The sequence below is a fragment of the Takifugu flavidus genome, chromosome 10 (genome assembly GCF_003711565.1).
Source record: "Takifugu flavidus isolate HTHZ2018 chromosome 10, ASM371156v2, whole genome shotgun sequence".
Classification (NCBI taxonomy): Eukaryota; Metazoa; Chordata; class Actinopteri; order Tetraodontiformes; family Tetraodontidae; genus Takifugu; species Takifugu flavidus.
Window position 1 is genome coordinate 1,726,238 of NC_079529.1, and position 25,060 is coordinate 1,751,297.

General features: G+C 44.3%; 4 protein-coding genes across 7 annotated transcripts; 1 reads left to right on the forward strand and 3 right to left on the reverse strand.

The window, feature by feature from the left end:
* The first annotated feature begins 397 nt into the window (after positions 1-397).
* On the forward strand, positions 398-6,947 carry trpv6 (transient receptor potential cation channel, subfamily V, member 6). Its single transcript, XM_057045662.1, has 17 exons — positions 398-807; positions 962-1,111; positions 1,748-1,845; positions 1,929-2,051; positions 3,223-3,363; positions 3,438-3,536; positions 3,655-3,830; positions 3,936-4,082; positions 4,164-4,243; positions 4,331-4,466; positions 4,710-4,796; positions 4,880-4,956; positions 5,044-5,209; positions 5,335-5,401; positions 5,487-5,755; positions 5,831-5,937; positions 6,335-6,947. The coding sequence occupies exons 2-17, from the start codon at positions 981-983 to the stop codon at positions 6,588-6,590; spliced, it is 2,160 nt and encodes a 719-aa protein (XP_056901642.1). The 5' UTR covers positions 398-807; positions 962-980; the 3' UTR covers positions 6,591-6,947.
* si:dkey-26c10.5 (uncharacterized protein LOC563797 homolog) lies at positions 6,774-10,548 on the reverse strand. 2 transcript variants are annotated; one of them, XM_057045664.1, is made up of 7 exons: positions 10,382-10,548; positions 10,209-10,295; positions 8,210-8,326; positions 8,000-8,101; positions 7,621-7,772; positions 7,453-7,550; positions 6,774-7,128 (listed from the first exon to the last, which is right to left on the reverse strand). In XM_057045664.1, exons 1-7 carry the CDS (start codon positions 10,467-10,469, stop codon positions 7,008-7,010), a joined length of 765 nt encoding a protein of 254 aa, XP_056901644.1. In that variant the 5' UTR covers positions 10,470-10,548; the 3' UTR covers positions 6,774-7,007. The 2 variants fall into 2 exon arrangements, with proteins under 2 accessions (XP_056901644.1, XP_056901645.1); XM_057045665.1 differs by lacking the exons at positions 10,209-10,295; positions 10,382-10,548 and adding an exon at positions 8,399-8,557.
* A 707-nt stretch (positions 10,549-11,255) lies between these two features.
* zgc:92606 (uncharacterized protein LOC100000242 homolog) lies at positions 11,256-14,127 on the reverse strand. The gene is made up of 5 exons (XM_057044880.1): positions 13,891-14,127; positions 12,806-12,895; positions 12,561-12,639; positions 12,314-12,432; positions 11,256-11,891 (listed from the first exon to the last, which is right to left on the reverse strand). Exons 2-5 carry the CDS (start codon positions 12,893-12,895, stop codon positions 11,826-11,828), a joined length of 354 nt encoding a protein of 117 aa, XP_056900860.1. The 5' UTR covers positions 13,891-14,127; the 3' UTR covers positions 11,256-11,825.
* A 777-nt stretch (positions 14,128-14,904) lies between these two features.
* arhgef5 (Rho guanine nucleotide exchange factor (GEF) 5) lies at positions 14,905-25,027 on the reverse strand. Of its 3 annotated transcripts, XR_008952310.1 has the most exons (16): positions 24,753-25,027; positions 20,818-24,297; positions 20,326-20,371; positions 20,073-20,122; positions 18,991-19,367; positions 18,040-18,200; positions 17,770-17,922; positions 17,559-17,688; positions 17,398-17,472; positions 17,209-17,298; positions 16,575-16,717; positions 16,020-16,163; positions 15,876-15,946; positions 15,553-15,657; positions 15,225-15,459; positions 14,905-15,191 (listed from the first exon to the last, which is right to left on the reverse strand). XR_008952310.1 is itself a non-coding variant. In XM_057044864.1 (15 exons), the coding sequence occupies exons 2-15, from the start codon at positions 24,275-24,277 to the stop codon at positions 15,317-15,319; spliced, it is 4,485 nt and encodes a 1,494-aa protein (XP_056900844.1). In that variant the 5' UTR covers positions 24,278-24,297; positions 24,753-25,027; the 3' UTR covers positions 14,905-15,316. The 3 variants fall into 3 exon arrangements, 2 of the variants coding, with proteins under 2 accessions (XP_056900844.1, XP_056900843.1); XM_057044864.1 differs by having other exon boundaries at positions 14,905-15,459; positions 21,481-24,297; XM_057044863.1 differs by having other exon boundaries at positions 14,905-15,459.
* Between the last annotated feature and the right edge of the window lie 33 nt (positions 25,028-25,060).

Here is a 25,060-nt window from a genome sequence, read left to right on the forward strand (position 1 = left end):
TGGAGGAAAATGACCAGTGCTGCCAACCTCTAAATGCTCATTATGGTCTTTGTAGTGGGACGATTATAGTGTTTGTTGACTCATCAATGGTGCTCAACACATTAAGTCACTGTGAGAGAAACCATCGCTGGCGCACGTCACGTCAATATTTGTTCTAATAAAATAATTCCAATTTACGCGGCAGCCACAGAGATCAAACGGGTCACGGTCAATCTTGCTTTAGGATCTGGTTCAGACGCACATGCTTGCAATTTCCAAACTGGTTTCCTTAATGGTTCACGAGAAACAAAGACCGCAATGCATGCCGACACTCATGATACTGCAGAATTTTCATAGTGGCCATGCAGGTTTTGGTGGGAGGTAATGGAATGCAGACAAGCCTGGTGAAGACTGGGAGAACCACTGGGATTGGGGACTGGAGCACTGATTTTGAAGGTGACAGATTATTGACTCCGGTCCCACATGGGTGTGATATCAGTTCCTGGTTCTGTGCGGCTTTACTACGGGAGCACATCTGCATTTATAACGTTAGAGAGCTCAAGAGAAAGTCCACAGGCTCATAAAACCTCATTATCTGTGTCCTACCTGCCCACTCTTCGCACTTCCTCCCACTCCACCTATGCAATGTCAACCCATCTACATGTCTCCTCCCTCATGGTTGCTCATATATAAAGGAGATACCGCAGGGATGTCACCTCTCCTTAAGGACATTTCTTTGGTTTGTTGGATTTTTTTCTCCCCACTGTTGCTGATTGTTATGACTGAAGACTACCAGGGGTTGTGGAGTGTCACTTTTGTTGTTTAAGGGTAAGTTTGCCAGATTTTTGTGTTCTTTTTAAATCTATTGTATAGTGTCTGATCAGAAATGAGCATGTATCGCTGCTAAATAATTATCGCAGCACTTCACTTCAGTAACCCCCATAAAATCCATACTTTTAATCTTTTCCCCTGTTTTTTACAGTGTGAATCCCCAGGCGTCCATGTCTCCGTCTCTGGCCAGGTCGGCTCCCAGTGAGCTCAACCACTGGTGGACTCAGCTGAGGTTTCGCCTTCAAAACAAGAAAGGATGGAACGAGATGTTGGATGAGACTTTTCTGCTTTATACCAAGAAGTAAGATCAAGAATGCCATTCTCCACTGCTTCCAGGAAAATGAAACTTACTATTTTTAATTTAGGTCATATTTTTGGGACATGGTGTCTCAGTCCCAATGTATGGTTTAAAGACAGTCAGGCCAAATGCAAGAAAAAGCTCCATCGATGTTTTTTCCCCTGAATGAGAACTAAAATAAGTTTAAAAACCCCAATTGGGATAAATTAGGGTGTGAAAATGAGTCTAAATTTGAATAGTGTGTAAGTCTTTTCCATCTGTTATGAATCTTTCTAGGAAAAGACCTCCAAAAGATGTCCAATAATCTGTAGAACCACATATTTTGGCAGTTTACTTTAAGGTGGGACAAGTTCCACCAAGGAGAGTGTGTCTTAAAACCGTGCCTTACGGTGTCCCGATGACCTTTAGGTATGTCGACATGAGATTAGTACCCATGAAAGATAGCTTCTAAAAGAGACAATAGCATGATCTGAGAGGTAATCGCTTCTGAAACACAGTAAAATATCCTAATCTAAGGTGGTGATGGACAATGTCGCTGTTTAGTCTCTGCAATGGCCACGTTAATGAGAAAAAACACTTCCTATATGTTCACACAGTAGACTTTCAGACATGTTCTTTCTTCTTCTTCTTTCTTCTCAGCATAAACAACATTCCTCTCTTCTATGCGGCCCAAAAGAATAATGCAGGCTGCATCATGAAACTGCTTGGCTGCTCCTCCACCAACATATTTGAGAGAGGTGAGGTTGTGCAGCGAAGCCTTTGGTGCCCTGTTCATTTTGGCGCAGCATCAGTTCTTCATTTGCTAACTTGTGCCACTCAGGTGCTCTGGGCGAAACGGCTCTTCACGTTGCAGTGATGAACGACAACCTGGACGCCGCTGTGGTTCTGATGGAAGGGGCTCCGGAGCTCATCAACGAACCCATGACCTCTGAGCTTTTCCAAGGTTGGTGCTTTTGAGTTCAAAATCAAATTAAGAACTGACAAATTTTTTAAATGGCATGGCAATAACAAAAATGTACCTGTTCTGAATTATTTTGGATAGATGCTTAGATTAAATCAGATTTATACTATAATTGTTTATACGATTTATTTTACACATGAGAAATAATGCATTTGATGCATTAAACCCAATAAAATGCGTACATACCCTAAAAATTATTTTAAAAAACACAAAACGAAAACACGTTTATGAAATTGAACAGGAGTGCCAGGATTAGCCACGCCCCCTCCGGTTCATAGCACAAAATTGAGCTTGGTAAATTCAAGTTGCGCTTCAGAACAGCTCGTTTCTCCTCCGTATAACGAGCACATGAAACATTCCAGACGTGCATTTTCTCTTCTCGAGCTGATCTGACGCTTCCCCTCATCTAATGTCATTCCTTCGCGTTGTAACTGCGCAGGATATGACACGGCGGCGCTTTGACGGATTGTCAGCGAACGCAACCAATTAAAGTGCGTTTAAATATGGCGGACAGGTGACAGGATAGAGAATAAAGGCGACATTAATGGGTTCTTATTGAGTCAATCAAACATCTAATTAAAATACTGGCCCGTCATAATGCCAATATTAAAGCTATTATTTAACTTGTACTCACTAAACTGACAAAAACTAAACAGTCTGAACTGGGATAGAAGATATGGACTTGATGGGAGAGGATAATGGTTGTTACGGGTGAGAGAGGCTAAATACACTGGATATGGTAGAGTTAAGGGTGTTAATGGACGGATGATAAAGAGTGTGATCATATAAGGTGGAAAACAGGAGAGATGGAATGTTACTTAGGACCAAGCCATTAACTATAACTACACTAATAGGGCTGATTGGTGGTCATTTTGTGGCATTGTAATGGCACATATACTGTATATTTCATCAGAAAGAGCTGTTTATCTTTTTCTTTTTTTATTAAATCAGTTTTGCTATCGTTCTGTCTGCATCGTGTCGCAGCAATACTGTCTTTTACTGTTTAGGTGCTACTTGAGTGAGTGATGCCTTATTTAAATTTTCGTATTTGTCTTAATGGTTGTTGTTAGTTGTAATGAAGATGAGTTGCATTGACGGACCTGGAACCTGGCATATGGAAATAACTGTAAAAGTGATCAATTGTCTATCTCAGGTGTCACTCCTCTCCATATTGCCGTGGTAAATCAGAACATTAATTTGGTCCAACACCTGATTAGCCGTGGAGGCGATGCAGCTACGCCCCGGGTCACCGGTCTGTATTTCAGGAAGAGGATCGGAGGACTCATTTACTACGGTAGCCTCCTAAATCAATGTCAGTAAAATGTAAGTAAGTAGAAGGTAGAAACATTTGGTTTTCCACATTTCCAGGTGAACACATCCTGTCTTTTGCTGCATGTGCTGGGAATGAGGACATCATCTCCTTGATCATCGATGCAGGTGCCAGCACCAGGGTCCAGGATTACCGTGGTGTGTATCTTATTTTCCATTAGAGAGCTAAAAACAACAGCATTTTATTATATTTTTGTGGATTTTCTGCCTTCATCCTGTCTGACTGTACTTCACTTTTCCTATGTTTTCTACCCAGGTAACACGGTGCTTCATGTTCTGGTCCTGCAGCCCAACAAGACAATAGCGTGCCAGGCCATGGACCTCATCATGGCACGTGATGCAGAGCTGGACCAGTCGGTGCCGCTCGATATGGTGCCCAACAGCCGGGGTCTTACGCCCTTTAAACTGGCTGCCAAAGAGGGAAACCGTGTGGTGAGTGAAGCCTGGCCGGCAGGACTCACAGGGTGAAAACCCGACATGAAAGGTGAAGCAGATTATTTCACTAATCCAATGCTCACTGCTGTGACTCTCTCTAAGGCGTTTCAGCACTTAGTTAATAAAAGGCGTGTAGTCCAGTGGAGTCTGGGCCCTTTGACATCCTACCTGTATGACCTCACCGAGATCGATTCATGGGCTGACGGCATGTCAGTGTTGGAGCTCATCGTGGCCAGTCAACAGAAAGAGGTGCATGAACACATATGCCTGCCACTGTGGCGTGGAATGACAATTGGGATGCAAAGATTAAATGTAGTTCTTGTTGTGCAGGCAAGAGGGATTCTAGAACTGACTCCTGTGAGGCAGCTGGTTAGTCTGAAGTGGAACCTGTACGGAAAACATTACTTCAGGTAAGGTCACATCAGAAAAAAGTATCTCAAGTGTGCACTAGTATAGCCTTGTTTAATACGTCCTTTCTCTCTCTTGTCTGCCATCAGGCTGCTGCTGTTACTGTATCTCCTTTATATTGGAACCTTTACACTCTGTTGTACATATCGCCCCCTTAAGGACATTTCTGAGAACTACACAAAGTCGGAGATTGACCACACTATCAGAGTTCAGAAAACGCTTCAGGTGCGTGTGTGTGCGTGTGTGTGTGTGTGTGTGTGTGTGTGTGTGTGTGTGTGTGTGTGTGTGTGTGTGTGTGTGTGTGTTACAGGACATCACTCATTCCCATTTTCTACTATTATGACTATGGATAATAATGGTGGTAATACTAATTTAAAGTAAGAATAAGTGTTATGCAGGATATTATTGCAGGATTATTTTTTTCAATGGTTTCTTTCCTCGATACTAAATCTCCTCTCTGCGTTTCAGGAGAGTTATGTTACACGTGAGGACCACCTGCGGCTGGTGGGTGAGATCATCAGTGTTCTGGGGGCTTTAGTCATCTTACTGCTGGAGGTGATTTAACGAAACTCACTTCATTTTCCAGCATTACGTACAAGCTGCACATCGGTGCTTCATCCTTCTGCATCTTCACACAGATCCCTGATATCATAAGAGTCGGGGCAAAGCGTTATTTTGGTCAGACTGCCCTGGGAGGCCCCTTCCATGTTATCCTGTGAGCAGAAACAATTCTAAAAAGTAACATAATCCAATGTCACCCGAGACATCTGGCATTGATCTCATTGTATTCCTGGTCCGCCAGTATCAGCTACGCCAGCCTGGTGGTGCTGCTGTGCGTGTTCAGGGCCTGCGAGGTGCAGGGCGAGGCCGTCGTGATGGCGCTCTCCTTGGTTCTGGGCTGGAGCAACGTCATGTTCTTCGCTCGAGGTTTCGAAATGCTCGGCCCTTACGTCATCATGATACAGAAGGTATGGGGCTCGGCTCAGCCTGGACTGGTGGTGTTTGCCACACATGCGCCTCCGCAGCTGTCCTCTTTTTAAACAGATGTGTTCAGATGCTGTTCTGGCTTCTGAGGTTCACCTTTTCCGCTTAGATTATATTCGGAGATCTGACGAAGTTCATGTGGCTCAGCTTCATTGTGCTCATCGGATATTCCACCGGTGAGTATGTACTGGTTAACATATAGACATCTGGTGAGATGCTTGTGAGAGAACTGAGTAATTATTCTTTACATTTACGTCACAGCCTTATGGGTGGTGTACATGACCCAGGATCCAGACTCCATGCCATCATATCGGTCATTCCCCATCACCCTCTTCTCCGAGTTTGAGCTCAGCGTGGGCCTCATAGATCTCCCTGTGGACCACAGAATCATGACACCGCCCATCGTCTTCGTGCTGCACTGCACCTTTTCTCTGGTCTCCTACATCCTTCTGCTAAATCTGCTGATAGCCATGATGAGCGACACCCACTGGAGGGTGGCGCAGGAACGAGACGAGCTCTGGAGGATTCAGGTATCCCGATGCGGGGGTTTGATTATTCAGGCATGATTGAGCTTTTAAACACACCGCTATTCTAACCTGCTGCAGGTTGTTGCTACGACATTAATGCTGGAGAGGAGGCTGCCTCGCTGCCTGTGGCCTCGACTCGGAGTGTGCGGCCTGGAGTACGGTCTGAAGGAACGCTGGTATCTCAGGTGAGACAATAACAGGGAAAGATGTGGTGGAATCCTAGAGGCAGCTGTGCTGTTCCCTGCATTACAACTGGAGTAAGATGTCTGCCCTCTGTCATGGAATACACCATTAGATTCTCTGTATACAAGGTCAAACAGCCATGTAGTCATACGTGTCTCAAACCAGCAACGGTTGGCTGTTACTGTTGCTCTGCAAAGCAAACCTGAGGCTGAAACATGTATGACTCAGCAGCTTTACAGCGTAAACCTTCTCTCTTCAGTCTGTCTGGCTTCTGTTCTGGTTACCTTCAGGTCTTTCATGGCCTTCCAGGAATCATTAATACATAAAAAATCAGGTTAAATCACCCCCAGAAGTCGCTCCCGAAGCAGCTAAACGCGTTTTCACCCGTGTCCCCTTCAGGGTCGAGGACAGAAATGACCCGCTGTTCCAGAAGATGCGGCGTTACATCAAAGCCTTCTCCAAAGAAGACGACACGGACGCAAAAACGGACACCACGAAGGATTTCATTCCAGAACCCACCCAGTTTGGACTTAAAACCACAGAATCTCTCAACAGGAAGTCACTGACAGGGTGGCAGATGATCCGCCACAGCACCTTAGGGTTGGAGTTTGGACAGGAGGACCCAGAGCAGGACCAGGACATCAAGTATCTGTAGCGACAGATGTGCTGATTGGAGGACTAAATGGCTCAGTTTGTAAGGACAACAGCTACTCCTGTAGTATTACTCCACAGAGAAAGGGGTATTATTTTTATAGCAGTGTGGAAAGTAGAATAATATATACGCACATCTCAGACAACATAGAACAGAGAGATTATATGTAAATAAAACTGTGTTAAATTGACCTCACTGGCTTTTATTTAGATTCTACAGCAACATATTGAACACTCTAGGCAACTTGGCGAGAAGAAAATGGTGGATAAATTAAAAACGGCAACGATTGATATGATGGTAATATGATTATTGTATAAAGTGGCGTGACGTAGAAGAAGTATTAGAGCTAAAAAAAAACAACCTGTGGGCGTCACTGCAGGCTGACGCTTGGTAGAAAAATGCAGGCAGGTGTTTCTGAATCTACATCTGGCAGATGAAGTAGGTGTACGCGCTACATGGTTTTCTGATCCAGTTCTTCTCAGGATGGCCGTCAGTATAGAGGTACACACAGTCTCCAGTCCCCGGGTTCTCGGCCCAGTAGCTGCAACAGATAGAGCAGTGTGATATAAGAAGGGCTAACTAAATATCTGGACCAGAACCAACCTATGACAGGAGTGGAGGGAAGTCAAAAAGATAGGATGTTAGTGGAAGACAGAACCTGAAAGACCTGAGAGTTTTAAAGTTGCTGCTATCAATACAAGTTTTAATTCCTTACTAAATTGTGTTAAAACTGAGTACAAGTTCTAATGAAACGATCTACTTGTGCTACACAGTAGTGGTAGAAGCAGGTGCAGCCCAACAAATGATGTGAACAAGCGTCCACACAATCTGGGATATTTCCCGTCGAGTCAGCGCTTTAAGTCACCTCTTCTGCAGGCGGGAGTTGTCGACCCAGGTCCATGTTTGATTGGTCTGACTCAGGCCGATCCAGTACAGCAAGTTCGATTCCTCACTCAGAAATTTCTGGAAAGCAGAGAACAGTTGAAGCATCGCTGAAATCAGACCTCAGAGCAGGAAGAAGCGCCAGGCGTACCTGAACCTCCGGGCTTTTGATCACGGCCAGAGATCCCCCTCTGTCGTTGCAGTCCTTCTGGCTCCCGCTCCAGCTCAGCCTGAAGGTCGACAGGAAGTAACAGGACCCGCCAAAGGGCAGCCAGTCCTCGTCACAGTACTGGCAGGCGCGCTCTGGAAGGAGGAGCTTCCTTTATTATCTTTCATTGTAAACATCTGTTCCTGAAAGATCTTTGAGTTTTCCGTGTGTTTTTATCCTGTTATCCTGAAGAAAAACTTTCCCGCACACTCTCCTTAAAGATCTAACTCCCCCTGAGCGCCAAGACTCCGTCTCTTTTAGCCTATTTAGCTGTTTATTATCATTTGAACACTGCGTGTATCGTATTCCTCCTGAAACTCACTGTTACTGGGGAGGTTGTAGAGCGTCTGGCAGTTTTCCAGGCTGCAGGTTGGAGGGATAGGACGTAACTCATTTTCTGGGCAAAAGTGTGATCCGGTTTGGGCTAGAATTGAGAGGAAATGGTGGGTGGAGTTGAGAAAAGGCAAAACTAAGGCTGCAGCGAGGCATCCATGTTGGGTACTTTTGTGGCATTCAGAAACCCGATACTCACGCTTGGTGGAGAGGAAGATGACGAGCAGCAGCAGGATCAGGCAGAGGACTGAGAGGATCAAACACGCCAACTTGTAGCCTCGCGTCTTGTCTTCTTTCTTCACTTCCTCCTTCTTGCCTAGAGAGAACAAAGGGTAATTAGATGGTAATGTGATGCAGCAACCTGCGCCACAAACTCTCTCCTACGCACTCTTTTCTCCGTCTAGCTGGACACATAATTTGGAGTCGGGTGATATGAGTCCATCGTTTTTGTCCCCCTCATAGCTGCGGCAAAAAGTGATGTACATGCTGGGATCGTGCGCCTTGTTTTCCTGCTCTTCCTGCCTGCACAAGTCCAATTTAAAGAGTCAGCCCTACCCCCGGTGCTGCGTTGCCATGGTAACCTGGCTCAGCTATTCAGGGGGGCACAGTGCGGGACTTGTCCTCCAAGTGCCTTAACTTGAACATTTGTGTCTGTCTGAGTGCAGAGACAGATACCAGGGACGCCGTTTTGGGAAACAGCAGATCACATTTCGGTTTGAAGGTCATGTCAGACGCCTTTGTGTCAAACTCGGGACAAAAACAGAACCAAACACCGACTCAAAAGACTAAACATGTGACTTTTTTCCCTGTACCAACACATTTCAGATAAGTGGGGCGTTGAGGAGCATTCAATTCTGTCCATAACTGCATTTTAAAATGTGAAGGTTTGCATAAATTCACATTTGCAAGTATATTTGGAATTGGGAAGCTCACAGTCTTCACATATAAAGTCTGATTCCACCCATTCAGTGTGGAATAAAAAATCCGTGCAGACTTACATCCGGTTACTCAACAATACCGACATTCAGACCAAAGCTCTCAAAAACTCTTCCTCATAGATAGAAAATGAGACTGAAAGGATAATGACAGCAGTTAAATCAGCTGGAATACTTTTAAATTCAGTTTTGTTGGATTCCTCTTCTTTAGCTTTGAAGTATATATTAATCAAGAATGAACCAGACAGAAAACATGCACCCCAGGTCAATTGTTGGAATGGGGTTAAAGGTCAACTCAAAATTAAAAAGAAAAAACTAATGTTTCCTGTTTGACTGAATCACAGTTTGATCCTGAATGATTGTGCTTTATCTATTGTTGTTATACTCAGTTTTGTCAGCAGAGAACGCTGTAGACATAAATATAATTATAATTATGTCCGTTCTAAAGGAATTATTATTATTATTATTAGTAGTAGTAGTAGTATTGTTATTATTATTAGTAGTAGTACTAGTAGTAATAGTATTGTTATTATTATTATTATTATTAGTAGCAGTAGTACTAGTAGTAGTAGTAGTAGTAGTAGTACTAGTAGTAATAGTATTGTTATTATTATTATTATTAGTAGTAGTAGTAGTAGTAGTAGTAGTATTGTTATTATTAGTAGTAGTACTAGTAGTAATAGTATTGTTGTTATTATTATTAGTAGTAGTACTAGTAGTAATAGTATTGTTATTATTATTAGTAGTAGTAGTAGTACTAGTAGTAGTAGTAGTAGTATTGTTATTATTATTATTGTTATTATTATTATTAGTAGTAGTAGTATTGTTATTAGTAGTAGTAGTAGTAGTAGTAATTGTAAAGACAATAGTTACTCCTTTAATAGGAGCTAATTGAAATAAATGAACTTCACATAATTCACTTTTAAGATTAGGTTTTCTTTCTGCATAATGGCTTCATATTTATGCAAGGAATAGGTTTATTTCTTAAAGCTGTTTCTTCTATTTTAATAAATTGTTTAAATTATGAACATTTTAAATGTTTTTAGTCTAATAAGAAAAAATGCTGTTATGGGTGTGTTAACCACCCAAATATGAGACCTTTCTCATGTCCAGTTTTGCTTCTGCTTTCTACTTTTAGTATAGAGCAACTTTTTTTCTTTTGGAAACTAAAAGAGAACCCATCAAGATTAAACAAAATCCAGGGTGTCATAAAGATCCACGAGCCTCAATTTAAACATTGACATAATTCTGGAAAGAGCGTACCTGCAGGTTTGCCAGTCAGAAAAGCTTCTACATAGATATCCTCCTGTGGGTTCATCAGGCTGCTATAATGGCTTGTTTCTGCTTCCTCTAAGTAAAAACACAGACAAATCCAGACACATATTTAGCAACCGTCTGCATCCATTTTGCACTTTCAGCCCGTGTCATATCCCTACCTTCAGTTTTGACCTCCAGCGGCTGGTCTCCATCTCCCGCCTTTTCTCCACAGCTTTTATCCTCTTTATTGATAACTTCCATTTCCATCTTCTTCTCGTTGAGATGTTACTTGAGAAAGTGGTCAGACTTGAGCTCACGGAGGGACAAAGTGAGACGGCACAAATGCAGCAGAAACGCAGTTGCAAAAAAAACCAAAAAAAAAACCCCAGTGCAGAATCCCGTAAGCGAATGTCAGCTAATTGGTGGAGAAACTTCCTTATTAAAGCATCCCCCTCTAATCTTTGTTCTTCCCCTAAATCACATGTACACACTTAGGCAAAGAAAGCCTAAAGTAATTTTTCACGACTTGTGGAAACATCTCGCTTTCATGATAACGTCTGATAACCTTTCAACAAATCTGCAGGGGGGGAAGGGGGGGGGGGGATAACGCATTCTAATCAGATGTTGTTCATCATTATACATGCCCAACATCTACCGGAGACATCGCGTCTCGTTGTAGTTGCTGTTACCTAAACATGAACTTAACATGTTGTCCAACTTTGATGATGATGATGATGATGATGATGGAGGAGTGGATATCTTCATTTCCTCTTTTCTTGCCTGCTTTATCCTCATGGGGAGGGTGCTGGAGCCTATTCCAGCTGTGCAGGGCAACAGCAGCTGAATGAGTCTCCGGCTCATCCAGGGCCCTCGGTGAGCATTTGGAGGTTCGACATCTTGCTCAAAGGTACCTCGGCGGCCCTCTGAAGGTGACCTGGCACCTCCAGTACACCTTCCAAGCTTTATCAACACTGGGATTTGAACCAGGAACCCTCCAATTCTACATGTGTTCATTATAAAGGTTATTATTGTTTATTAAAAGGCGGTTTGGCATTTTCTTTTGTTTTTCTCGTCCCTTTCATAGATTCATGCTGGGTTTGCTTTCATCAGAGCCATCTTTCCGCGGTGCAATCATGGAGCTCTCACAGGTACTGACATCCATCCTGAACATCCCAGGCCAGATCCGGCGTGCGTGTTACAAACGGGCTCTCAGCGCCGCCTCATGCTGTAAAAGGTAGTCGCACACAAATAATCAGAGTCTAACTTTTTTTTTTGGGACATTTATTTTCCACAAAGTTTAAGATATTTACAAAAGAAAAAAAAAAATCCAAATACTATTTGCAGTAAATACAAATGACAGAGAAAGGTCACGAGAGCCCCCTCGCCATCATTTCCGAGAACTAGTTGTGCAGCACCACTTTTTTTTTTTTTGCTTTCATTGCAAAGTTATTAGTCGACAATCCTGAAGGGCTTAAAAAACTCCCCAGAATTGACGCCTTTCTCTCACCACGTCCTTTCACTTGTTCAAATTGATATTAGAGATAATATTGGTGCGAAGCTTTACAAACATCCCGAACTCTCCGTGCCTCGTCTCTCCCGATCTCCATCTCCTCTGGTCGCCCCTCAGGCGCCGTACACGCTCTCGTTACTGTAGGTCATGTAGAGAAACAGGTCCTCGTCGTGGTGCTCCTGAAAAACAGGGCTGACGTTAGCAAGGGTCAACCACGAATGCGCACGTGTTACAACACATCCAAACCAAAAACTGAAGTACAGTTTCAAAATGTACATGCAGCCACAGACAGATCTGCAACCTTGTATTTTTCTAAACAAGCATTAATGATTTCTTGGGGTATGACCTTCTTTGAATATATAACACATTACTAAAAGTGCTGAAGTTAGCACACAGGCCCAAACATGCAAAAGGAAGACATTTGTGGGTCAGTTCATTGTATTTATTTACAGAATAGTCAATGTTCCTGACGTCAGTCAGCTTCTACTAAAATGAAGCAACCTTGGAGCAAGGAAATATGTGTTTTTCTGCGTTATATTTGAGAACCAAACGCTCCAAATTGGAATGAGATGTATGTATGTGTGTATGTGTGTGTGTTTACCTGATATACTGCAGAGAGCGGTGAGCTGGAGGGCGGGAGGGAGTTGTTGACAAAGAAGAAGAGCGCTTCCTCGGGTCTCAGAGACACACGCTGGCGTATCAGGAAACACAACTGCCCCACTGCAAACAGGAAGACGATGAGGAGAAGGTCAGGGTGGCCAGAAGGATTAAATGGAGTGAAATATTTTGAATTATGTTAAACGGCGTGCAGGTAATCCCCTTTTTAGTTTTAAAGGCCATGTTTTCACCTGTTAAGTCTGAGGGCACCAGATATTTCTTTTTGTCCAGATCGGGTGCTCGTGACCTCGCAGCTCGCTCCACGATGATCTGTAAAGAAACAAATAAAAAGAATAGTTGTTCACAATCGACAGGGGAAATATAATATAACAGGACAGAAAACAAATGGAACCTCTCACAACTTTAATCAGATGGCTGCTTTGGGAATAAATTTGAACATTTGGAATGGACAAAAAAGTCACAGCGATGTACCAACCGGTATTTTGTCAGGATGCTTGGCCCGAACTCTCTCTCCCTCCGCTCTCCTCACCTCCAGTGGGACTGAGCGCTGGTACTGGCTGCCCATCTGAAAATAACACAAGGCCTTATTTCATCAAGAAGACAAAGGAGAAAGAGACGTAATCAGAGGTCATCCATCAGTGCGGTCTGTCAACGACTGATACCGACTGAACCTAGAGGTACTCCAAGATGACATTTTGCCATCTAGAACCCGTGGGATTTAGAGAATCATGTTGGAGGGAGTTGGTATTAAAATACTAATTTTCAACAGCAAAATATTATGAAATAATTCAGCTTACACTGAGGCGCTTTCTCTTAATGTAGGGTTTAACATCCATTGGTTTGAATGGATTCAAGTGTAAAATGCAGACTGCTAAGTCTCTTATTTTGCTTTTCTAACTAGTTTATTAGAATTATATTAAGATTATCAGATGAGTGAGCACAAACTCAGGCCTGAAGTGTAACGTATCAATCTAAAGATAAACCTTCCCAAGGTAGAGAAGGACATTTTTAGACTTCCCAACTACCAGATAAATCCAAATGTAGCTGAGTGATTAAAGGTTTTAGATCTATTGTTTTTCATTTTTGGTCCAAACTGTCAGAAGCCGCAGATGAAATTGTGTCACGTGATGGAAGTCACGAGGCTGCCACCAGAGTTAGCTACGGCTGTAAACAACATTAGCAACATGTCTGTGTAGATTCTCAATCATCCAGGTCATTGTATCCAAGGTAGTTTTCTCTGTCAACTGGACTGGGTTTCTTCTCTTGAAGACGTTTGAAGAAGCCTTCTGGATCGAAGGCGAAACGTGTTCAAGAGAAGAAACCCAGTCCAGTTGACAGAGAAAACTACCTTGTAAACATTAGCAACGAAGCGAAGAATAAAAGGTAACCGGGGCAGTCGCCAAAAGAATTGACGAAATTAACGAAATCCCAATCTGAAAAACACATTGCTTACCGAAATTCTTGGCATGGGAGTTAGAACACGTCACTTTATAAATCAGCTCGCTTATCCTAGGCTGAGACACAACAGCATAGCAAGCGGTAGCAAGACGCTGCACGTACCTTAGAAAAACACAGAAACCGGGTCCCCTCGGCAGAGCAAAACTGGGAAAATTCTCCGGCGCTTTGTTAGAACTCTCTGAAGAAATTGCACAAAGGTTAAACCGCTGCCTTGATCACAACACCTCAAAATTTTAAAGATGTCGACGGGGCTGCAGACGAAAACAACAAACGCCGCAACGCCCCCAGCACATCTGTGGCCAATCGGAGAGGAGAACGTAGACTGACAGCTAAAACTGACAAATGGCAAAAGGTGGCTCTACTTGGCATTCTGAAAACAGGTCCCGCCCTCTTCTCCTTGACTGACGGCCACTACAACCAATAGGACGTCTCGGCTGAGGGTCAGGCCCGCCTTCTGCCACAGTCAGCCAGGCTACGTGCGCGGCGTGTCTCTATCAGTAGGCGAGGTGTTGTTCACTCTGGTTCCAAGATGTCGAGGTCACAGTTAAAGGAACAGTTCAGTGTTTGCGCATTTAATGCTCGAAATATGACTACATTCATGACTCACATTCATTCTTTCAAACGTTTCCAGGAAACTTATAGGCGTTGCTGAATCTTTCTCCTCTCGGTCAGATGTTTCGATTATTATAAGTGCGATCGTGATTATTATTAATAATAAGAGCAGTTATAATATTGTATACACATTTGTTTGGATTGCTTTTTGAATTACACAGCCTCTAACGTTTTTGCATAAAAAAAGAAACCTTTAGTAAATACTCAAACACAATATCACAGTTTCAACAAATATCTGAAGTTCTTTAATTGTATTTGGGTCATTCCTCCATTTCTTATTTTCCTCAATTGAGTGAAATATAATAAATAAGGCGGCATGTCCTTAAGTTTTTAGGGACTTATCAGTCTAGACGAGACAGCAACATGTCTCCGGAATGTGAAGTCTCCCTTTATCTGTCAGTCTGCTTTGTTTAGGTCCACTGAGCACAAGAAAATTATAATAAATAACAGATTAAAGAGGAAGGAAAAACACACCCTATAAAGGACTGACTATTCTCAGACAGGTTTTTAATTCCACTGCTTAATTTATTAAAACTTGTTTCGTGTGAACACTCTGTACACCCTGCGGACCGCTGGTCCATTTTGCATGCATCACCTCTTATGTAAGGCTCAGCTTTACAGGAATCTGCTCAATATACACACATAATTACACATTTGCATTTCTCAGAAACTGGGCTTTTTTTCCCTGCAAACACCCTTTTTTAAATTACAGGTTTATAATCATAGCCCACACAGAACGTAATGTCCTGCACAGTTAATGAAATCGCTTATTTCTGCGATGCCTTCGAGGACTTCAGCAGTTTAAAAGTTTCGGTATCAGACACTGAAACAAGAAAACCCAAATGCACATTTACAGCAGTTAACGCTGCATTTCCAGCAGCTCGAAACTGATTACTGTCTCCGGTTTAAGTCCTGCTCATACAGCAGCCGTTGCCGTTGACACTTTCAGAGCATCTTCCAGGTTGTGTTGTCTGACTCGTGAGTTTGTTATGGTTTCTAAATGGGACGCGGGCAACCATCCACGATGCCGATCAGACAGCCTGGTCCCCTCTACCCAATCTGAAAAACAAAGAGATGCAAAACAGTGCAAATGAAGCCAGATTTCACCTCGCTGGCACTGATGAAAGGGGGACGGGGACGCGGTTGTCTTACGGTCAGTGCTTTGTTGATGCACTAGAATAATATCAGCTTTTTCCAGAGAGAGTTCATCAGGCTGCTGGGCAACAAACGCTCGGATACACTGCATCTGTGGAAAATCTGCATGTGGAGAGAGACCAGGCGGGCCGTTCACAATAGGACGACATAAACACAGTTCCAAAGAAACCATCACACACTCATTTCTGTTAGCTGAATAAAGCTGCATAAGTACTCTGATACTCCAATTTTTTTGTCCTAAAATGATGTTTTTATTTTTCTCTCTTGGATAACACGAGTGTATGAATGAAAAAAAAAGAGGTTTCTGTCCACTTATTCACCTTGTGCAGCAGAAAAATCTATCTCTGGATGTGGCCGCGAGAGAGCGGATATCCACCGTAGTTTATCACTCCTAAGAGAAAGAAAAGCAACAATTAGAACAAGAAACAACCTTCTCGGGCGACAACACGTGCCCAGGTTCTCACAGTGCGTCGGTGCGAAGCAGAAGGGCTTTAGTTGACATGTGCACCCGGAACAAATTCTTCTGTAAGGAGTGAAGTTTAACGCGACAGTTCTCCACACGCAGCTCTGAAACAGGCGAGTGGTCGACCACAGTGAACCTTCCTCCTCTGGAAAGAGAAGAATGCAAAGGACAAATGGGCACAGGAGACTGGGATGCAAGGGAAAGACGAAGAGCTTGGAATGAATGGATTTATAATGTTATGAATGAAATGGTGGGATTGATTTTAACGAATTACTCTATTAAGTTGCCCCTTGCCCGCTCCAACAGGGAGATTCAGACACGCAGTGGCGCCTGCACAACGGACGGGGGCGCTATTTTGCCAATTCCCTGACACCATGATACGTACAAATCTTTTTTTTTTTTCGCAAGAGCTCGTAGCGTCCTTCATCACTCATAGAAAAAAATTCAACCTTGGCGCTTGCCCACTTCGCTCATATCAGAAACTACTGCTGCTGGCAATGATGATAAGAGAAGTGCTAACAGGGGGAGAACTTTTAAATATTGCACATCCACTCACTCTTTTTGAAGAGAAAGTAGCAAGTAGTCGTTGAAGAGGTGCAAATAAACACTCCTCTCTGTATCCTTCAGGGAGAAGTCCATCAGTTCGGTGACCGGACCCTCCCGGATCATCCTCCGGGACTGACTGATCAGAGGAAGAGTCTGTGAAATGGACAAGGTTACCATGCAATTGAGTTTTCAGTTTATTATAAATAGCTTAGAGAGTTTGGTTAATTGACCACAAATTTGTAAATTCACTTAAATACATTTAAGGGATTTTATAGATTCCCTGATGCTGACGTCTCATGGTAAAATGGTTCGCAACCATGACTTTTTTATTTATTTTAATTGCAATATATGTTTATTCCCCACTGAAAAGATTAAAGACATGCTTCCTTCTGCTGGCAACATCAATTTCATTTCTTCTGTGGGCAACACCTTTGGTTAACGCTGCACTCTTCACCTTTCATTGTTTAATCTCTCTATTTACTAGAGGATCACAAGCCAACAATAAAGGCGTTTACCATCAATCACTGCAGGGTAATCGATGAACTTCATGTTTAAGTCTTTGGAAACAACCTCGCTAGTTTCCTTTTAAAAGGCTTTTACGAAAAACGCATTACGTAAAAGAGGAACATAAATACAACACTTACTCTGCACTCAAAGTCCACCTTTGCACTGAGCGACACCAAGGACTCAATACTTTTCATCTGAGTGATGCTGTCGTTACTCTCCTGAATCAGCTGGAACGCAGTTAACAAATTTGTCAACACCTACAGTCAAACTGTACCTTCAGCATTAATTAATGCATTGATTCACAGTGAAAAGGAGGCTGCTGCTACCTTCGCCAGGAGTTTTAAAGCTTTAATGGCCTGAGTCGCCTCCGTGGTTCCAGGGGTTGTTCTCTTCACAATGTTCTACATGGAAATGATATAAATTATTGATTAAAAAAGGTGTGAGGGGGGTGCCAGTTCAATCAGGCTGTTACCCCATATACACACACCTGGACCAGCAGCTTAAGTCTCGTGATTCTCTGGAAAGGGAGGACAAGGAATGAGCGGAGAGGCAGCCTCTGACAAACAACACTCTGCTCCAGTTTCTCCACAATCCTCCTGAAGCCTGGGTTTTCATTCCTGAATTTAAAAAATGATTTAGAAAACAACGCTGAATGTGTTCAACATTAAAGAATGAAATAAAAACATGAATGAGCTCACATGAGTCTCTGGTAGGTGGCGTCCTGGTAGGACTGGTTGGTAAGGTAGGGCACATAAACCATTTTGAAGCGCTGACAGTGTTTAGCGATGATGTCACAGACCGTAAAGGACATGAGGTTTGACTCCACCCGCTCCTCCAGCTTTGATAAGAAACTAAAACAGAAATCACAAAGACTTTTGGTTTGCTAATTTCCCCACATTCATTTACAACCCCAGCAACGAGTAGACATTTGATCCACACCTTTGGTAGATCATGAGAACACTTCTGACCTGTGGCTGATGGCGCGGACATCTGCCAGCCGAGAAAACAGCCAGTTCCTGTCCTGAGTGCCCAGCAGCGCCCCCAGCTGTTTGGACTTGACAAAGTGTTCGACGACAATATCTAAACTTCTGCAGTAGGAGGCCTCTGAAGTGACAACCTCGAACCTCACCTGTCGGGACACATAAAGGAGAAACACATGCAGATGTTTAAGGATCGGAAAGGCTGAAGACAGTTAAAGGGTCAAGGATATGACTAAGCCAGCAGGATGTTTTCACAACGAGCAGCAACAAATCTCACTAACGGGACTTCGTGGAACAGATTTACAGCTCCGTGTTGTGCAATCGCACTTCTCTGACACTTAAACTGGAACTCGATCTCAGGGTTATTCCAGAATGTGGCAAGTCCATCTTAATGCTTACTTATATGAGTAGTGGTCTGAATTACCGGCTCCATATGGGCTCATGTAGGCATTTCCCAGGAGCTGCCAACTTATTGCTGATAGTTTTACATTAAAGAAGAAATATGATGAGCTTTTCAATAGGTTCATTTTTTTTTTTTTTAAAAACAGATGTTAAATGTGGCAGGTCAAGGGTCAAGTGTTGCAAGTGTTTATCACCTCAGCGAACACACCTGCAGAATTATGATTGCTGTTATGAAGACTCAATTTATGTATCAGGACCACAGTGGTTCCGTGAACTTCAGAGGTTGTGAATTAATGAACACTGATGAGGGAAACAGCTTAATGCATGTTTCTTTATTTTTTAAAAAGTAAACCAGGTTAATTCTTTTAAATTTTACACATCATGTACTTGCCAACCCCTTTTTCTTTAAAAAAAAGCATATTGTCTATATAGAGATATGAGGATGATGCAGTTTTGGGGAGGTTTGGACCCCCCCCCCAAAAAAAAGGTTTGGTCTTAATTCAGAAAGTTTAGATGTAGTTGTTTCAGCTGCGTTACCTCTTGCAGGCGCCTCTGGTCCTCTGTGAGCTCCTCCAGCTCAGAGCTGTTCCTCACCCCTGGCAGCTCCCGCCACAGGCTGGAGGACTTCGAGAGCGATATGGAGAGACGCGGGGAGGGAGGCCTGCCTTCGATCTTTGGGGGCTCGGGTAGAGGTAAGCTTTGGACGCTGGTGATGGAGCCCGTGTGGGAGAACCTGTGTGGGGTCTGGGCAGACGGAAGGGGTGGCAGGGGTCTGCGGGCTGGCGGAGGCGAAGGCGAAGGCGCCAGGGAAGGGGTCGTATCCTCGGACACGGTGGTGCCATCAGAACGCGCCTGGCGCAAGATCTCGAAGTTCTGGGCTGCCTCGTTGTACTGCTGGTAGAGCTGGGCAGCATCTGGGAGGCGCGGGAGGAGGAAGTTGAATGAGAAACCGTATTTTTGGTTGAAATACAGAAAGCAAAGCCAAGAAGATGTAAAAGAACTGGGGTAGAGGTTCGCCAAATGGACATGTTTGCAGTTGACATTCCTCTCGTACACGCTGGAATGCAAAAGAGAAGCTGCAGCTGCTTTTCAGAGACACAAATGCTTGCAGAAACCTGTCTGTGGTTTGCTCTCTCTTAGCCACACTCTGCTGCGTTTCTTGCGAAATCAAACAGAACCATGGGCAAAAGAACCTGTAACTGTATAAAGTGGCTAAATGATGACTCATAAAGACATTAAATTAAATGTTAACTGCACAAAAATGTGTGTTTATGTGTTTGTGTTTGTGTGTGTGTGTGTGTATGCGTGTGTGTGTGTGTGTGTGTGTGTGTGGTGTGTGTGTGTGTGTGTGTGTGTCATTTGGGTCAATTTCTGAAGAAAATTGCAGAAGAAGTATCGTAAGTAGGTTAGCGTTAAGGCAGCCATGAATCACAGGAATTAGAAGGAAACCGCGTCAGATTATTCCCAGACACAAAAACAAAAGTCACGTCAGTGCGACACCCACAGAGCAGTCTGACAGGAATCAAAAATGAGAATCAACACAGCCGATCGGGGACTTCGGGTACTCCCAAACTGTGATTTGAAATAAGCAAAACCGAAAATGGGTCAGCGATACTCACTGAAAAATCTCGAGTTCCTTTTCCGTCTTTGAATCGTGTCCAAAACATTCCTACAGTGCCGAAAGAGTCACAGCGGTCTTTAGAAGCATGTAATACTTAAAACTATGAAACCAAACTTGACTGATAGAGCTGCTTCAACTTTAGCGGCCGTTGCCAATTCTATGGACACAATCTCACACGTACATGTGAATCCAATACCTGGGATGCTGCACTCGTACATCAAATGTATCACACGTGTGACTGCTTCACTCACCTCAGCTCCACTTCTTCCCAGCTTCGACTTCGATCATCCTCGTCGTCTGAAATGTAAAAGTATGTATTTGTCTTGACGTTGTATAAGAGCATACCTGTAGGGGTTCTGTGTAAAAAGTAGCTCTTTCCAGAACCGCAGTTTGTTTTCTTCTGCCTCAGTTAAAATCAAGTCAAGCCTTTAACACCACTGTCGGGGGTTTTCCCTTAGTTCCCTTCCACGTAAGACCGCCCACAACCTGTAACTACAACACTGTGACGCAACTGTAAATTTCTATGATGTGTTTCGATTCCTAATTAGGGGGCATTATCTTTGATTTTTTGGGGTGATAATTAGTGAACGAGACAACACAAACAGAGCAGGAAGGAGAGCAGATTGAGGCTGATTGGAGACGTGCGCCATGCGACTTGATTTAGAGCCAATTTTAGGGGATTGACCGACTCTTTGAAAAAGATATAGAAGATTGAAACTTCATCATCATTATTCTTTCTTTACCTGTGGTGGAGAATATTCTGGTCCTGCGATCCCTTCCAGCACCTTCCTCTTCTTTCACTTCAACATGTTCTCCGTCTTTTCTTTCTGTGGTTTTACGGACACCCAGTCTTCGCAAGCGGGCTTTGGGGCCCAAATCTCGGAAACTGTAGCTGCTCGCCAGAGTCGCCCCTTTTATGTTTTGGTCTGACACGTGTTCATCAGGCTCATTTCCCTCTTCTCCCTTACTTTCCACCATTCCCTCCGCAATGTCCCTCTCCTCTTCCTGGCCATCTTCTTCGCTTTCACCTGTTCTGTCCTGTCCTGCTTTCTTGTCTTCACCCTCGCTGGAGGGAACGAGGGTCTCAGACTCGGCTTCACAAATCAGAATGGGGCAGCTGCTTGGCTTGTACAGCGTGTTACTGACAGATAAATACATCTCCACTTCCTCTCTGCGTGACTTTTCAGTTTCTGAAATCTCACAATCCCCAGACTTTTCACATGTTTCTACCATTATATCTACCTTTTCTGGCTGGTGGTGACCAGAGGGCCTATTCTCCTTGTCCATACTGTGTTCCTCTTTTCCTCCTGTGTGTAACTGTGTATCAGTATGAGTGTATGTACGTGCGTCACCATGCATCGCTGTGACCTGCTCAGCATGCATGTCATCTCGGCTCTGCCCCCTACCTCTCAATCCCTCCAACTCCAACGATTCATCCATGTCCAGTTCTGTGTCCGAGTGCTGTGCGTCCATTCTCAAGTCAAGTGGTACCTCTCCGGGCTCTCGTGTAGTCTCTACCTGCTGTTTGACATTATTGGAGGTGTTCTCGGACTGGTTGACTCTTCTGTCTCCATCTGTCTCCACGCTAATTTCATCCACAGTCCCTTCCTCTGAGTTTCCAAGTATTTCCTGCACCACATTTTTGGCCCATTTAAGGTGAGGAGCCTGGGAGTGTTGCTTAGGCTCCTCAGACAAAGTCCAAGCTCCACTCAGTCGGATGCGAATGGCCTCCACCTCGTCTGGGCTCATCGTTCCACTGCCGAGCTCTTCCAAGATTGGCTGAATTTGTTCAAAATCCACCTTAGAATAAACATCACCATAGGGATTATCTGGAACCTGCAGAGAATGCTCGCTCTCCGTTTCAGATGGTATGTTGTTCTTCTGCCTCCATTCCGTCAGGAGTCTTTCAGTAAGTGAGTCTCTGGTTAGCGGCCCCAAATCAGCTTGGGTGAGTACTTTACCCCTCGTTCTGTCTTCAGCTTCAAGGTTGGTATTTACCTCAGCTTCCTGTGCTGATGCTCTTTGGGCACCCTGATCTCTCCATTTGGTGTTTGGCTCACCTGGCCCGTCCTCTTCCGGTGACCGATCAACCTCCGGTGTTGTTTTTTTGATGGCTTTCTCCCGTGGCAACGTTTGGCCGATGACACAAAAGACGTACTGTGGCTGTTTTCCGCTCGCTTGATCATCTTCATCGACCGTCTCCTCCTTCCCTGTTGTCCACTCCTGTTCTGTCTCCTTGTCTCCATCATGCCCCACAAAGTCTCCAGGGGAGTGATCTTTATCTCCACCTTCCAAGTACTCCTGGCAGTCCTCGTACTGCTCTTCGTCTTCCTCTTTCTCTTCCTGTTCATCTCCACCGCTGGAGATGGTGACAAAGTCGTCTTCTCCCGACAGCATCTTGTCTTTTTCTTGCTTCCAGTCGGTGTCACTTCCCCCCTCGCTTTCAGAGCGGGCCCAATAATCGCTCCCACCGTCTCTGTCGCTCTCTTCCATCATGTTCTCTCGCTCCGCATCTTGTCTTCTATCTGCCCCTCTATGGCTGCCGGACATCTGCTCCCGCTCTTCCTTATCTTTTTCCCTCCAGACTTCGTACATCTCTCCGTCTACACTCACCCCTTCAGTCTTTGTGTTTCCACTCTGTTCATTTCTACTTCTGTACCTCTCTGTGTGACGACGTTGGTCTGAGTAGACCTCATCTGGTTCCTCTTTTACCCTTTGCTCTCCTCTCCCCCACTCACCCAGTGACTCAATATTCCTCTCGCTCGTGCCTTCGTCTACAATATTTCCTCTACTATTTATGCCCCTCTGTGGCTCTAACCACATCCTTCTCTGCTCTGTCTTCCCCCTCCGATGTCTATCTTGCTCTCTTCGTCTTCTGTCATCATCTACCCCTGCTGTTCTCTGCTCATCAACATCAGTAGAGCTCCACTCTCCGCTACTCTGTGCTCGTGGGGGGGCTCTGGGAGTCGTGTCACTCTGGGCTCGACCGTCTCTACCGGTCGAATCTTCCCGCCTGTGGTCTTCCTCTTTTTCCTTTCTCTCCCTGTATATCTCCTGCTTGGGTTCTCTGGACACGTCATGCCTTCTCCTGTCCCCCTTCAGGTCTCTGTTACTGTCCTTCCATCTTTCGCCTTCCCTCTCTGCCTCCCACGCCACACTCCTCCGATCCTCTCTGTACCTTTCTCTATCCCTTTCTTCATCCCTCCTCTTGGATCGATCTACCTCTCTTTCACGGTCTCTGTCCCTGTATCTGTACTTGTCCTCATCCCAGTATCCTTGCCTGTCTCTATATCTGTCCCTCTTTGGTTTGTCTCTGCCGTCTCCATCACTTCTACTGTGGTGATACTCCCTGTCCCTCTCTTTGTTCCTCTCTTTTCTCATTTCCCTCTCGTCACTGTCACCCTCACTTCTAGTATCCCTCTGTCCCTGTCTCCTGTGGGTTGCGTCCCTCTCCACCCTATCTGAGTAGATATCCCTGTCTCTTTGTCTATATGGAGAGGCCACCCTGGGTTCCCTCTTTCCCATGTCGGACCTTGGTTTCTCTCTCTTTCTTGCTGTATCCCGCTCTCTTCTCTCCCACGAATCATCCCGCTCTCTCCTCCTCGGTCCCTCTTCTTTGAGCCTGCCAGACATCTCCTCTCTGTCCTTCACTCTGCATCTCTCTCTCTGTTCCCTTTCATACTCTCTCTCCCAATCATCTGCATCCAGTCCTTTTGGTCTATCTCTTCGCCTCCGTTCACCGCTCCCGTCATTCTCCCCCTTGACTCGTCCGCCACGATCCCCGCTGTTTTTTGTCATTCTTGGAAAAGTGTCACCCTTGTTCATCCCTCTTGCTGCGTATCTCTCAGTCTCTTTCTCCACAGAAGACAGAGGCCTCATGTTTTGTCTTCTCTCATTTTCTTGCCACCTCTCTCTCTCACTCCACTCTCTTTGTCGGGGAACTGGACCTCGGTGTCTCTCATAGTATCTATCCCGGGGACCATGGTCTCTGTATGTTCCTTTGTCCCTGGCTTTCTCCATTTCTCTCTCCCTTCTCCAGCCCTCTTCATGACTGACGTCTCTCCCTTTCTCCAACTTGGCAGACATTGCTGGTCTGGGACTTGGATCCAAGGAGACTTTTCCACCTGGCTGGAACTTGTGGTCAGATGTGTTTACGGTAGATAGAGTGTCAAAGACGGTGCCGCTCGGTCTTTTGGCCCCCATAGGATCAACATTTGGAGACTCTAAAAGACAATAACAGCCCATATATTCAACTCAGACATCGCAAGTTAGCTTAGTTAACACATCACAATCATACAAATGTAATTAGGTGTCTGTGAAAACATGCTCTCACAATTAAACAACAATGGTTTCCTGTAGCCCAGCACAAAAGTATTCACTAAATACACACAAATGTTTAACTTAAAATCTGAAGCAATGTGAGCTTACACACAGAAATAGCAGTACCCTGAACAATCACATAAACGACTAAATGGGACACTATCCTACGGTTCTGTAAGAATGCAGCACAGGCACTCAAAGCACCACATACCAAAAGACTTTTAGAAAGTGAGGCCTGTGACACATAGGCACGGCATGTTACACGTAAACCACAGCTAAGCTAGCCCCTCATGTGTGTCCAGTTCTCTAGAGTGTAGAGTTTGTCTGAAAACTCACTCAAAAACAAGGAGAAACTCACCTAAATGTAGTTTTCCTGGAGAGTGCCGATGACCTCCACCCTGCCTCCCGCACCGGTTTCACTGTACTCAAAAGCATGGGATTGCATAACATGAAAAGTCTTTCCTTGCATTTACATTGCCTACGTGGCTAAAATCCTTAATTTCCTCAAGTAAATCTATCTTTATCTTTGACTCTGAGCACTTAACTCTTATGGAAACGTTGGAAAATATTTATGCTTGAGTTCTTCCCCTGGTTGTCTCCCTCTCTCTCACTCTGTCTCTACCCTCCTTCCTGAAATTCCCAAACAAGTTTCAACAGATTGACACT

What these genes read in the sequence shown, in the direction of transcription:
- trpv6 (XM_057045662.1), top strand. Translation starts at nt 981, where the DNA reads ATGTCTCCGTCTCTGGCCAGGTCGGCTCCCAGTGAGCTCAACCACTGG. An exon ending in CACCAACATATTTGAGAGAG is followed by an intron (nt 1,846 to 1,928) that starts GTGAGGTTGTGC and finishes TGTGCCACTCAG; the next exon opens with GTGCTCTGGGCGAAACGGCT. An exon ending in GGCCCCTTCCATGTTATCCT is followed by an intron (nt 4,957 to 5,043) that starts GTGAGCAGAAAC and finishes CTGGTCCGCCAG; the next exon opens with TATCAGCTACGCCAGCCTGG.
- si:dkey-26c10.5 (XM_057045664.1), bottom strand. Translation starts at nt 10,469, where the DNA reads ATGGAAATGGAAGTTATCAATAAAGAGGATAAAAGCTGTGGAGAAAAG. An exon ending in GCTGGAGGTCAAAACTGAAG is followed by an intron (nt 10,296 to 10,381) that starts GTAGGGATATGA and finishes GTTTTTACTTAG; the next exon opens with AGGAAGCAGAAACAAGCCAT. An exon ending in CTACAACCTCCCCAGTAACA is followed by an intron (nt 7,773 to 7,999) that starts GTGAGTTTCAGG and finishes TCCTCCTTCCAG; the next exon opens with AGCGCGCCTGCCAGTACTGT.
- zgc:92606 (XM_057044880.1), bottom strand. Translation starts at nt 12,895, where the DNA reads ATGGGCAGCCAGTACCAGCGCTCAGTCCCACTGGAGGTGAGGAGAGCG. An exon ending in AGCATCCTGACAAAATACCG is followed by an intron (nt 12,640 to 12,805) that starts GTTGGTACATCG and finishes GTTTCTTTACAG; the next exon opens with ATCATCGTGGAGCGAGCTGC. An exon ending in GGTGCCCTCAGACTTAACAG is followed by an intron (nt 12,433 to 12,560) that starts GTGAAAACATGG and finishes TCCTGTTTGCAG; the next exon opens with TGGGGCAGTTGTGTTTCCTG.
- arhgef5 (XM_057044863.1), bottom strand. Translation starts at nt 24,277, where the DNA reads ATGGGGGCCAAAAGACCGAGCGGCACCGTCTTTGACACTCTATCTACC. An exon ending in GTCCGCGCCATCAGCCACAG is followed by an intron (nt 17,923 to 18,039) that starts GTCAGAAGTGTT and finishes TTTCTGTTTTAG; the next exon opens with TTTCTTATCAAAGCTGGAGG. An exon ending in CTTTAAAACTCCTGGCGAAG is followed by an intron (nt 17,299 to 17,397) that starts GTAGCAGCAGCC and finishes ACTGCGTTCCAG; the next exon opens with CTGATTCAGGAGAGTAACGA.